Genomic DNA, 13,422 nt, shown 5'->3' with positions numbered 1-13,422 from the left:
AATTGATATCTTAAACCATAAAGCTATACCTTTAAACACACTTTTACCATGGAGCCGCTACGGCCGCTAGACTTAATACGCACGCTACGCACTTCGCACGCTATTTGAGTACAGAGTCACGTACGTCGTACGCACTTAGCGTACACACGCCGCGCTGGGTGTACAGAGTACGCACAGCGCACGCACACTCTTGATAAACTTTAAACCTTATTCGTGATGCAATGCAATGTTATTCTTACACTCTAAACCTTGTGCCGCAAAGCACTGCAATGATGATACACCTTAAACCTTTACGCAGCGCTGAAGGTATAAAGTACCCGCTATGCGTACACACCTTATGAATACACTTTAAAACCTTATACAGTTAAATACACTTTGAACCCTAGCAGGGAAATGAGGACACAACACCGATATGTAGTTAACCGCTGGGTTCTAAGGCCACAGTGGATTATTTGAAATGGGATAACAGTACAAGTTATACACTACAGACCTAACAAGATAAATCTACAACAGAATAATGGCTACAGTCAATGTACATACGTGAGAATGTTCGCTTGCGCAACCTGGACCAGTCCTCCGCATATCGGGTAGATAGCGTTCAGAGTCTTCTGACCAGCCAGGCAGCAACAGGCTTTTTATACACAACTTCCATATACAATACAATGGTCACTGTAATCCCTTTGTCTATTGGACACAGAGATGCATCTCTACATTACAGGAGAGGTCATAGGTTCATTTGAAAAGGTTGACGATGTCTTTCTCAACTGCTCTTGCGGGTGGTATCCTCTGGATTCCCGCCGCATACATAATATATAGTAAATACAGTTTATATCTATATTCTATTTCTGCACATAACTATGCGCAGGAACATGCAATCTTTCTCTAACCAAAACCGGAATGTTACCCTTAAAATACCCTACAGCTGGATACTTGACATCACCTCATAACCTTTGTCTGTCCCTTCCTATCATGCAAAGGTGAATCCCTTAGTCCTGGAATCATTTAAACTGTTGATACTTGCTGATGTGGTGTAGGGGAGCTATGTGTACAAAATGCACTATTTGGGTTAAATATGTAATGTTCTGATAACCCTCTATGCGCTCACAAACTCCGCCGTAAATACCCATACCACGCGCATGATCGCAGTAGCGATCCTACGCAAATTGCGGATATGTGCACGCACGGCGGGCATGTGTATGGGGTTAGTACATGGTGTATGCATTACAATATTTTTCGACTTTGACAACACACCCTCCAATTCAATAACTGGCCTCCTTTTCTCATGGCATTACAAGACCTACAAAAAAGACATACATTATAAAAAGATGTGCATGAGCAGACCAGTAAACTCTGCTGCTTGGTTGGTTTGTCCGTCTTTATCCAGATACACAAACATAGGGCATAATACTTAAAAAGCAAACCTCTCAGAGCTGATTAAAGAGCCCTGGTTCCGCACAACCGATGAATGTTCAAATCAGAACCACATACCCTTCGATGGATATTAGCTATGGGGGTTAGTCAGGTCGTGCGACAGCAATAACCCTGCTCCCAGCGCCAATGCACACAGGCATGTCCCGTCCTGCGCATGCCCGACCAGCCAATGTGATCTGATCGCATTGGCTGTGAATGCCTCTGCCTCATGGACAGGCAGGGTGGACGGCGATGGAGTGTTGCGGGTGCAGCGCAGGGAAACACGGGAGGGGGGTTGGCAGCGTTTTTCAGTGCAGCCGCTCCGATGTCAAAAATGGCAGTGGCCCTCCTGCATACGCAGCCTAGCTGCGGCTGCAGGGGGTCTTCCACAGTTGCTGCGACCACAATTAATTTGCGGTCGCAGCCACTGGCCAAGCCATTCTGCATGCTGGGCGGCCTCCAGCATGTGAAAGAAAGGATTGCAGATTCTGCTTTTTAGCGGAAGCTGCAATCCGTATTGAATAACCCCCAATATCCCTTTTACTGACCAATGAACTAATGACTCCTATCGCCACCTACTAGAGTACTGCATTCAAAATTAGAGGTTTATCTTATGTGCTTATATGATTTTACTTATATGTTTTTGTATCAGTTATGTTTAAATATTGTTGATATTATCATGCTGGTTTAGTAACTTTTTAGACCATTCTTAAGGGGAGGCACTCGATATCCCGGCTGTCGGGATCCCAGCGCTCTGCATACCGACGCCGGGATCCCGACAACTATTCTCCCTCTTGGGGTGTCCATGACACACCTGGAGGGAGAATAAATAGCGCAGAGTGCCACCGTGCCCGCAACATGGCGAGCGCAGAGAGCCCGCAAGGGGGCTCTATTGCGCTCGCCCCGCTTCCGGTATTCCGAGTCAGGATGCCGGCATCTCGTAGTACAGCCTTTTTAACATATTATTCTAGATTATTTATTTCCTTTTTTACATCGAACTATGAGTGTGTACACTGCCTGCGCTGCCAACCCTTTTCTCCATCTTCAGGAGGAAATCTGACTTCTTTTGAAGAAGTTTAATGAGCCATAATAAATGTATAGCAAAAATATATTATTTAGCTATATGTTTATTTTCTAAGTAATATATAGTGATACAATGCTATTGAAGGTCTGGAATTACAATAGAAGCTTCATCATTTATATTTTACCTTCTTATTCCAGCTTTGGCTCTAACGTTCTCTCCAACGTGACAGGAATCCTCTACAACGATGAGATGGATGACTTCAGTTCACCTTTGATAACCAATGGATTTGGTATTCCCCCATCACCAGCTAATTTCATCCGGCCTGGTATCTCTCCACTTAATGTGCAACTATAGAATATAACTAAACTGGGTGGGTGGTGGAGCATTGAGATTGTAACTTCTAAATCTTTTTCAGGGAAGCGACCCATGTCTTCAATGTGCCCCTCAATCCTGCTGGATAAGGACAACAAGGTGCACATGGTGGTTGGTGCCGCCGGAGGGAGTAAAATCACTACAACAACAGCGCTGGTAAGGTCAGAAAATCAGGAGACTGAGGAGAAATATTTAGTGCAGATTGATGGGGAAAACAATAAGGTGCAGAAGAAATACATTAATAACAAATGGAAAAAGCATAATTTCCTAATGTGGTAAATAGCCCAGAACAAAGTTTCACCATGAAATCTTTTTTTTATCTGTTATAATATGAGCTCTGAAAATAAAATACATTGTTTAGTGTTAGTTACTCTGATTTTCCATATCAGCTTTTTTTTTTTAAAAAGTTATAACCTTTTCACTCCATTACATATGTAGCTGAAGCTCCTCCAATAACCGAGGGCAGTACTATGCAGGTGAAAATGCTTAGAATACAGTCATATAGCTGCTGTCACTAACTGTGTGCAGAAATCGTCCAATCCTCACAGGGCATTCCTGCTGAGAACATCTGCAAGCCTGTAAAAGGCAAATCCACCTTAACGCATACTTGCCAACTCATAATACATGCTAGGGAGACTCCCTGAAATAGTGGTGATTTTCCTGACAGGGCCAGCAAGCAATCTTGGGTTCCGGTACACTGATATCTCCGGGACCCCTCAACGACCCTCGACCCCTTCCTCCTTGACATATATATACACTGCTCAAAAAAAATAAAGGGAACACTTAAACAACACATCCTAGATCTGAATGAATGAAATATTCTTATTAAATACAATGTGGGGCAGATGTATTAACCTGGAAAAGGCATAAGGAAGTGATAAACCAGTGATATGTGCAAGGTGATAGAGGCACCAGCCAATCAGCTCCGATATGTAAATGAACAGTTAGGATCTGATTGGCTGGTGCCTTTATCACCTTGCACATATCACTGGTTTATCACTTCCTTATGCCGTCTCCAGGTTAATACATCTGCCCCTTTGTTCTTTACATAGTTGAATGTGCTGACAACAAAATCACACAAAAATTATCAATGGAAAGCAAATTTATTAACCCATGGAGGTCTGGATTTGGAGTCACACTCAAAATTAAAGTGGAAAAACACTGATCGTTTGAGTAGACACATGCACATTTGTGGCTTGCTGGAGGTCATTTTGCAGGGCTCTGGCAGTGCTCCTCCTGTTCCTCCTTGCACAAAGGCAGAGGTAGCGGTCCTGCTGCTGGGTTGTTGCCCTCCTACGACCTCCTCCACGTCTCCTGATGTACTGGCCTGTCTCCTGGTAGCGCCTCCTTGCTCTGGACACTACGCTGACAGACACAGCAAACCTTCTTGCCACAGCTCGCATTCATGTGCCATCCTGGATGAGATGCACTACCTGAGACACTTGTGTGGGTTGTAGACTCCGTCTCATGCTACCACTAGAGTGAAAGCACCGCCAGCTTTCAAAAGTGACCAAAACATAAGCCAGAAAGCATAGGAGCTGAGAAGTGGTCTGTGGTCACCACCTGCAGAACAACTCCTTTATTGGGGGTGTCTTGCTAATTGCCTATAATTTCCACCTGTTGTCTATTCCATTTGCACAACAGCATGTGAAATTGATTGTCAATCAGTGTTGCTTCCTAAGTGGACAGTATGATTTCACAGAAGTGTGGTTGACTTGGAGTTACATTGTGTTGTTTAAGTGTTCCCTTTATTTTTTTGAGCAATGTATGTATATATGTATATGTATGTATGTATGTATGTATGTATGTATGTATATATATATATATATATATATATATATATATATAGTGATACATGCACACATATATACTGTGTAAAATATATATAAACAGATAAAGATATATATATATATATATATATATATATATATATATATATATTCTCTTACGTCCTAGAGGATGCTGGGGACTCCGTAAGGACCATGGGGAATAGACGGGCTCCGCAGGAGACATGGGCACTATAAAAAAACTTTAGAATAGGTGTGCACTGGCTCCTCCCTCTATGTCCCTCCTCCAGACCTCAGTTAGATCCTGTGCCCAGAGGAGACTGGGTGCTTTCAGGGGAGCTCTCCTGAGTTTCTCTGTAAAAAAGAATTTTGTTAGGTTTTTTATTTTCAGGGAGTCTTGCTGGCAACAGGCTCCCTGCATCGTGGGACTGAGGAGAGAGAAGCAGACCTACTTCATTGATAGGCTCTGCTTCTTAGGCTACTGGACACCATTAGCTCCAGAGGGATCGGAACGCAGGTCTCACCCTAGCCGTTCGTCTCAGAGCCGCGCCGCCATCCTCCTTGCAGAGCCGGAAGATAGAAGCCGGGTGAGTATATCACAGGCGGCAGAAGACCTCGGATCTTCACTGAGGTAACGCTGCACGCCATTGCTCACACACACACACACACACACACACACACACAATGCAGGCACGGATGGGTGCAGGGCGCAGGGGGGGGGGCACCCTGGGCATCAATAATCCTCTTGGCTGGCATAAATAATTGTATATTAAGCTGTGGCATTATTATATACAATCCCCCGCCAGGTTTTTTGTATTTTGAGCGGGACCGAAGCCCGCCGCTGAGGGGGCGGAGCTTGATCCCACAGGACTAACCAGCGCCATTGTCTCCACAGCACGCTGCTAAGAAGCTGGCTCCCCGGACTCTCCCCTACTGAACACGGTGACAGAGGGCTTTAAAGGAGGGGGGGGCCACATAATTTTGGCGCAGTCAGTATATAAAAAAAAGCGCTATATATATGTCTGGGAATTGTGTTTCCAGGGTCATTGGCGCTGGGTGTGTGCTGGCATACTCTCTCTCTGTCTCTCCAAAGGGCCTTGTTGGGAACCTGTCTCCAGATTAGAGATTTCCCTGAGTGTGTGGGGTGTTGGTACGTGTGTGTCGGCATGTCTGAAGCGGAAGGCTCTTCTAGGGAGGAGGTGGAGCAAATGAGTATGGTGTCTCCGTCGGCAAGGCCGACACCTACTTGGGTGGACATGTGGAATGTTTTAAATGCAAATGTGAATTTATTACACAAAAGGTTGGACAAAGCGGAGTCCAGGGAAAGTACAGGGAGTCAATCCCTGCCTTTCACTATGTCCAAGGGCCCTTCTGGGTCTCAGAAGCGCTCACTATCCCAAGTAGTAGACACTGATACCGACACGGATTCTGACTCCAGTGACGACTACGATGATGCGAGGTTGCAGCCAAAATTGGCGAAAGTATTCATTATATGATTATTGCAATAAAAGATGTGTTGCATATCACAGATGACCCCTCTGTCCCTGACACGAGGGTCCACATGTTTAAAGAAAAGAAACCTGAGGTTACTTTCCCCCCTTCACATGAGCTAAATGAGTTGTTTGAAAGGGCTTGGGAAACTCCAGACAAGAAACTGCAGATTCCCAAAAGGATTCTTATGGCGTATCCTTTCCCGGCAAAGGACAGGATACGGTGGGAATCCTCCCCCAGGGTGGACAAAGCGTTGACCAAAAGGTGGCGCTGCCGTCTCAAGATACAGCAACCCTCAAGGATCCTGCTGATCGCAGGCAGGAGACTACCTTGAAGTCGATATACACACATACTGGTACATTACTCAGACCGGCGATAGCGTCGGCTTGGGTTTGTAGCGCTGTAGCAGCGTGGACAGATACCTTGTCTGCTGAAATTGATACACTGGATAAGGATACCATTTTATTGACCTTGGGTCATATTAAGGATGCTGTCCTATATATGAGAGATGCTCAGAGAGACGTTGGCCTACTGGGTTCCAGAGCCAACGCCATGGCGATTTCTGCTAGGCAAGCCCTGTGGACCCGCCAATGGACGGGTGATGCCGACTCAAAGAGGCATATGGAGGTTTTGCCTTACAAGGGTGAGGACTTATTTGGGGAAGGTCTCACGGACCTGGTTTCAACAGCTACTGCAGGTAAATCCACTTGTTTACCTTATGTTTCCTCACAGCCAAAGAAAACGCCACATTATCAGATGCAGTCCTTTCAGTCGCATAAATCCAAAAGAGTATGGGGATCTTCCTTTCTCGCCAGAGGTAAGGGCAGTGGTAAAAAGCTGCCAACTACAGCTAGTTCCCAGGAGCAGAAGTCCTCCCCGGCTATTACAAGATCCACCGCATGACGCTGGGGCTCCGCTGAGCGAGTCCGCCCCAGTGGGGGCACGTCTTCGACTTTTCAGCCACGTCTGGGTTCAATCACAGGTGGATCCCTGGGCAATAGACAATGTTTCCCAGGGTTACAAGCTGGAATTCGAAGAGGTGCCTCCTCGCCGGTTTTTCAAATCGGTCCTACCAGCTGCTTCCCCAGAGAGGGAGGTAGTTTTAAATGCAATTCAAAAACTGTGTCTTCAACAAGTGGTGGTCAAAGTTCCCCTGCTTCAACAATGGACGGGGTACTACTCAACCCTGTTTGTGGTCCCGAAACCGGACGGTTCGGTCAGACCCATTCTGAATTTATAATCCTTAAACCTATACTTGAAAAGGTTCAAATTCAAGATGGAATCGCTCAGAGCGGTCATCGCCAGCCTGGAGGGGGGGATTATATGGTGTCCCTGGACATAAAAGATGCATACCTTCATGTCCTCATATATCCTCCTCATCGGGCGTTCCTGAGATTTGCTGTACAGGATTGTTATTACCAATTTCATACGTTGCCGTTTGGGCTTTCCACGGCCCCGAGGATTTTCACCAAGGTAATGGCGGAAATGATGGTGCTCCTGCGCAAGCAGGGAGTCACAATTATCCCGTACTTGGACGATCTCCTGATAAAAGCGAGATCGAGAGAACAGTTGCTGAACAGCGTATCACTCTCCCTGAGGGTGTTGCAGCAGCACGGCTGGATTCTCAATCTACCAAAGTCGCAGTTGGTTCCAACGACCCGATTGCCTTTCTTAGGCATGATTCTGGACAAGGAACAAAAAAAGGGTTTTTCTCCCGTTGGAAAAGGCCCAGGAACTCCAGAGCTTGGTCAGGGACCTGTTAAAGCCAAAAAGGGTGTCGGTCCATCAATGCACTTGAGTTCTGGGAAAGATGGTGGCATCTTACGAGGCCATTCCCTGCGGCAGGCTCCATGCGAGGACCTTTCAGTGGGACCTTCTGGACAAGTGGTCCGGGTCACATCTACATATTCAACAGATGATCAGCCTGTCCCCCGGGGCCAGGGTATCTCTCTTGTGGTGGCTGCAGAGTGCTCACCTTCTAGAGGGTCGCAAGTTCGGCATTTAAGACTGGGTTCTGGTGACCATGGACGCGAGCCTCCGAGGATGGGGAGCAGTCACACAGGGAAGAAACTTCCAGGGACTGTGGTCAAGCCAGGAGGCTTGTCTACACATCAACGTACTGGAATTGAGGGCCATATACAACGGCCTGGGTCAAGCGGAGAATGTTCTTCGTGACCTACCGGTTCTGATTCAGTCAGACAACGTCACAGCAGTGGCTCATGTAAACCGCCAAGGCGGAACAAAGAGCAGATGACAGAAGCCACCAGAATTCTTTGCTGGGCGGAAAATCATGTAAGCGCTCTGACAGCAGTCTGACTGCTGTCAGAGCGCTTACATGATTTTCCGCCCAGCGAAGAGTGGTCAACTGGGAAGCAGACTTCCTCAGCAGACACGATCTCCATCTAGGAGAGTGGGGACTTCATCAAGAAGTCTTTACAGAGATTGCAAGTCAGTGGGGACTGCCTCAAATAGACATGATGGCGTCACGCCTCAACATGAAGCTTCAGAGGTATTGTGCAAGGTCAAGGGACCTTCAGGTGGTAGCTGTGGACGCCCTGGTGACACCGTGGGTGTTTCAGTCGGTCTATGTGTTCCCTCCTCTTCCTCTCATCTCAAAAATATTGAGAATCATCAGACGAAAAGGAGTACAGACAATTCTCATTGTTCCAGATTGGCCTCGAAGGGCCTGGTATCCGGATCTGCAGGAAATGCTCACAGAAGATCCGTGGCCTCTTCCTCTCAGAGAGGACCTGTTGCAACAGGGGCCCTGTCTGTTCCAAGACTTACTGCGGCTGCGTTTGATGGCATGGCGGTTGAACGCCGGATCCTAGCTGGAAAGGGCATTCCGGATGAGCTCATTCCTACTCTGATAAAGGCTAGGAAGGAGGTGACAGCGAAACATTATCACCGTATCTGGAGGAAGTATGTGTCTTGGTGTGAGACCAAGAATGCTCCTCCGGAAGAATTCCATCTGGGCCGTTTTCTCCACTTCCTACAGACTGGAGTGAATTTGGGCCTAAAATTAGGCTCCATTAAGGTACAGATTTCGGCCCTGTCCATTTTCTTTCAGATGGAATTGGCTTCTCTCCCAGAAGCCTAGACTTTTGTGAAGGTAGTGCTGCATATCCAGCCTCCTTTGGTGCCCCCAGTGGCACCATGGGACCTTAACGTGGTTTGAGCCTCTTCAAAAGTAAAGTATCTCACTTGGAAAGTGGTTATGTTGTTGGCCTTGGCATCTGCAAGGCGAGTGTCTGAGTTGGCGGCCTTGTTTCACAAAAGCCCCTATCTGATTTTCCATGAGGATAGAGCTGAGTTGCGGACTCGTCCTCAATTTTTGCCTAGGTGGTTTCCTCTTTTCATATGAACCAACCTATTGTGGTGCCTGTGGCTACAAGGGACCTGGTGGATTCCGAGTCCCTTGATGTGGTCAGGGCTTTGAAAATTTATGTAGCCAGAACGGCCAAGGTTAGGAAAACAGAGGCTCTGTTTGTCGGGTATGCAGCCAACAAGGTTGGCGCTCCTGCTTCTATGCAGACTATTGCTCGCTGGATCTGTAACACGATTCAGCAGGCTCATTCTACGGCTGGATTGCCGTTACCTAATTCGGTAAAGGCCCATTCCACTAGGAAGGTGGGCTCTTCTTGGGCGGCTTCCCGAGGCGTCTCGGCATTACAGCTTTGCCGAGCGGCGACTTGGCCGGGTTCAATCACTTTTGTTAAATTCTACAAGTTTGATACCCTGGCTGATGAGGACCTCATGTTTGCTCAATCGGTGCTGCAGAGTCATCCGCACTCTCCCTCCCATTTTGGAGCTTTGGTATAATCCCCATGGTCCTTACGGAGTCCCCAGCATCCTCTAGGACGTAAGAGAAAATAAGATTTTAAACCTACCGGTAAATCTTTTTCTCCTAGTCCGTAGAGGATGCTGGGCGCCCGTCCCAGTGCGGACAACATTCTGCAAGACTTGTATATAGTTATTGCTTGCATAAGGGTTATGTTACAGGTTTATTCAGTCTTTGACTGATGCTGTTCTGTTTCATACTGTTGACTGGTTCGTATATTCCAGGTTATACGGTGTGGATGGTGTGAATGTTGCCCTTGGATTAACAAAATCTTTCCTCGTACTGTCCGTCTCCTCTGGGCACAGTTTCTCTAACTGAGGTCTGGAGGAGGGGCATAGAGGGAGGAGCCAGTGCACACCCATTCTAAAGTTTCTTTATTGTGCCCATGTCTCCTGCGGAGCCCGTCTATTCCCCATGGTCCTTACGGAGTCCCCAGCATCCTCTACGGACTAGGAGAAAAAGATTTACCGGTAGGTTTAAAATCTTATTATTTATATATATATATATATATATATAAAATATAAAATCTGCAGACCAGACATAGACGCAGTGGTGAGGGTGCCAGGACCCTGGAGGTACTCGCCACATAGGGTGACTGTGTTGTCTGTAGGGACAGCACAGCGGTGGGGCTGCTGCAGCCTGTCACAATAACTTCCCTTGTGCCTGGCGCCGGCGGGAGGTTGGGCATACACAACTGCTGAACGGACTCATAGCTGCTCCTTTGCAGTGCCAGTGGCAAGAGCAGGATGGGAAGAGCTGGTGCAGCATCACCACTGGGCCTGACCAAGTGACAGGGTAAGGGGGGTGGTCAATGCAGTGGGCTGGCAGCATTCAGGTGATAAGTTTAAAAAGTAGTAATAGGTGCTACAGCCCCGTATTTTGTGTACTTGATCCCCGGGCCCTTGTGACCTTTGTACCCCCATGTCGCAGGTTCTGCTCCCTTAAGCTCTGGCTGGGTTGGTGAAATACAGTGATAATTTATTTATTACCAATTATTCATATAACATACATATCATGCAGCGCTTTACAGAGAACATTTTGTCCATTCATATCCGTCCCTGCCCCAGTTTAGCTTACAATCTATGAACACTACCACATGTACATACACAGTAGGGTTAATTCTATGGTACCAGTTTATTCTTGTATTGTGGGACAAAACAGAGTAGTTGGAGGAAAACCTCACAAGAACAAAGAGAATGTACAAACTCCACACAGTTAGGGCCGTGATGAGAATCAAATCCAAGACCTCAGTGTTGTGAGATAGTAATGCTAACCATTACACCAATCATGTCGCACATAGATCTTCTGATTTGAGAGGAGTATTCCAACAACTAGCACCCTTATCCCGGCTCCCACTAATGGTGCCCATACACTTATAAGATAATCGGTGCTATCCTTCGATTTCGACCACATCTTTGAGAGAAATCGAAGGATTGTATGCACATTTTAGGTACCTTGAGACGTGATGCGTGGGCACGTCAGTCGAATATCGCGTCTCAAGATAGTATATGCTGCACATAATATTTCTCGCATCGCAGTGCGATCGCATGTGGTTTTAAACCCACATGAGATATATCGCACTGCGATGGGCAGAGGCCGCTCCCACTCGGCGGTGACGTGCCCATCACGTGATTACCATGCTATCTATCGCATGATCGCATGGTAACAACTTTGGCAGTTCAGGTGCGATTTGATCGCACCTGAACTGCCGGTTCGATGCCCCGCGATGTCGCGTCGCGGGGCATCGCACAAGTGTATGGCCAGCATTAGTCAGGTGTAAGGTACTCGCTTACTATGGTGTGTGCGACAACGCAAAGTGTTTTTTAGGGATATATAGGTAGGGGGTCAAAGACAGCCTATCTCTTGCACTAGATATCCTCCAAGGGGATTTGGTAATACCCCAAACCTGACATGATCCTGCTTTTATTTTTGTTTACTCCTAAATACCTCTATGTGAATGTTGTGAGGTATATGTCTATTCCATTATTCGGAGTGTACCTAGAAATGTGCTTCTCCACTGCAATACTGCATGGAGGTGCAGAACGTGGTGGCCCACTAAACGTTTAGGACAGGAAAGCTGATCAGCAAGGATCCCTCCTAAAGGTGCTCCCATAAAGTGAAATTTAGTTTTTGCACCCAGTCCTCCATACAACCAGTGCACTTACTGTGTGCATAGCAGTTAATATCTTCACGCCACCCAACTCCTTCCCTCCATCTAAGTAAATGAGGCCATCTATTCATACGCTCTTGTAGAAATATAGACACACTAGCACAAATCAACATGCACAGCGGGACCAAGTTTCACACTGTGTTTCAGACACTTGTAAGAGCCAGGGAGCTGGTTTATCCAAAGAGACATCCATGGTATATTAGGCTTAAAATGGAACTTTGTAAGCGTAAAGAATAAACGTTTGTTGTATGTAGGTTCTTTTTATGTGAACAGTCATGCAATGATGTGCAGCAATTTCATTACTACTTCTGAAGGAGATGTTGTCTTTTTTTCTTATATATCCTTTTTTAGGCCATTATACATTCCCTTTGGTTTGGTTATGATATGGAGAAATCAGTGGAAATGGCACGAATACACAATCAATTATTCCCTAATGACACCACAATAGAAAACACGATGATAAAGGTTATTCATCTCCTCATAGATTTATTTTATTACTGACCATTATGATCAACTCTTCCCCTTTCATTGTATTTGACTTATCTTCTGTATTGTAGACTGTGGAGACTGAACTCCTGAAACGTCATCATAACGTAGTATATTCTGAAAGACGTGGAACTGTGGTACAGGCCATTGTACGGACGAAGGGCAAGTGGGAAGCAGCCTCAGACACCCGGAAGGGAGGGTACCCGGCAGGTTACTGATCTTGGTCCATATTATATAATGACTGTGAACTGCTCATTGAGGTCTTCACGTACTTCTTCCTCTAGCTTCCCTGGACCCACAAAAACATTCAAGGGCATCTTACTCAAAGACCAGATTATGTTGACAACTTGGGTAACACAATGATACTATGATAAAAAAAAATTTTTTTACAAAATATGCCCAAAAATTGAATTCTGTCTTATTGGTGTAACACAATATTTGGAAGACTCCACAGATGAAGGAAACCTTACAGAGCTGCTACATTATGGTAGCATATTTGTTAGGCAATGTGACCATGAAACGTGCAATCATCATGTGACATTGCTGATACAGTGAACAAAACAGAACCGGAATGCACTCAGAGACTAATATCCAGTGCCTTTCATAGAGCCTTCAGTCTGAGTATCTGTAGTCTAGAGAGTTCATTAAATAAGGGAAAGTTCCTTGAAATCCGTAACAGGAAAAGTAGAATCAGTGTCGGACTGGGGCATGAAGGGTCCATCTGGGGAATCTAGTGATAGGGTCCCATGCTTAGGGGTGTGGCCATCCACCACAGAGGCTTGGCTAGCTATTATACATTGTATTATTTAGGTCCATTTATTAATAAATAAATAAAGTAAAT

The 13,422-nt window shown here is 46.1% G+C and overlaps 1 protein-coding gene across 1 annotated transcript in view; it reads left to right on the top strand.

Moving 5' to 3' along the window:
• Positions 1-12,975, top strand: part of GGT1 (gamma-glutamyltransferase 1) — a 300,334-nt gene extending 287,359 nt beyond the window's left edge. Inside the window, exons 10-13 of the mRNA XM_063913037.1 lie at positions 2,632-2,759; positions 2,850-2,962; positions 12,447-12,560; positions 12,653-12,975. Of these exons, the coding sequence (XP_063769107.1) occupies positions 2,632-2,759; positions 2,850-2,962; positions 12,447-12,560; positions 12,653-12,799 (502 nt within the window). The 3' untranslated portion in view covers positions 12,800-12,975. The remainder of the gene's footprint in view (positions 1-2,631; positions 2,760-2,849; positions 2,963-12,446; positions 12,561-12,652) is intronic.
• Positions 12,976-13,422: the final 447 nt, after the last annotated feature.

Source organism: Pseudophryne corroboree, chromosome 1 (assembly GCF_028390025.1).
Source record: "Pseudophryne corroboree isolate aPseCor3 chromosome 1, aPseCor3.hap2, whole genome shotgun sequence".
Classification (NCBI taxonomy): Eukaryota; Metazoa; Chordata; class Amphibia; order Anura; family Myobatrachidae; genus Pseudophryne; species Pseudophryne corroboree.
Note: the sequence above shows the minus strand (reverse complement) of the source record. Positions and strands in the feature narration are given on the sequence as shown.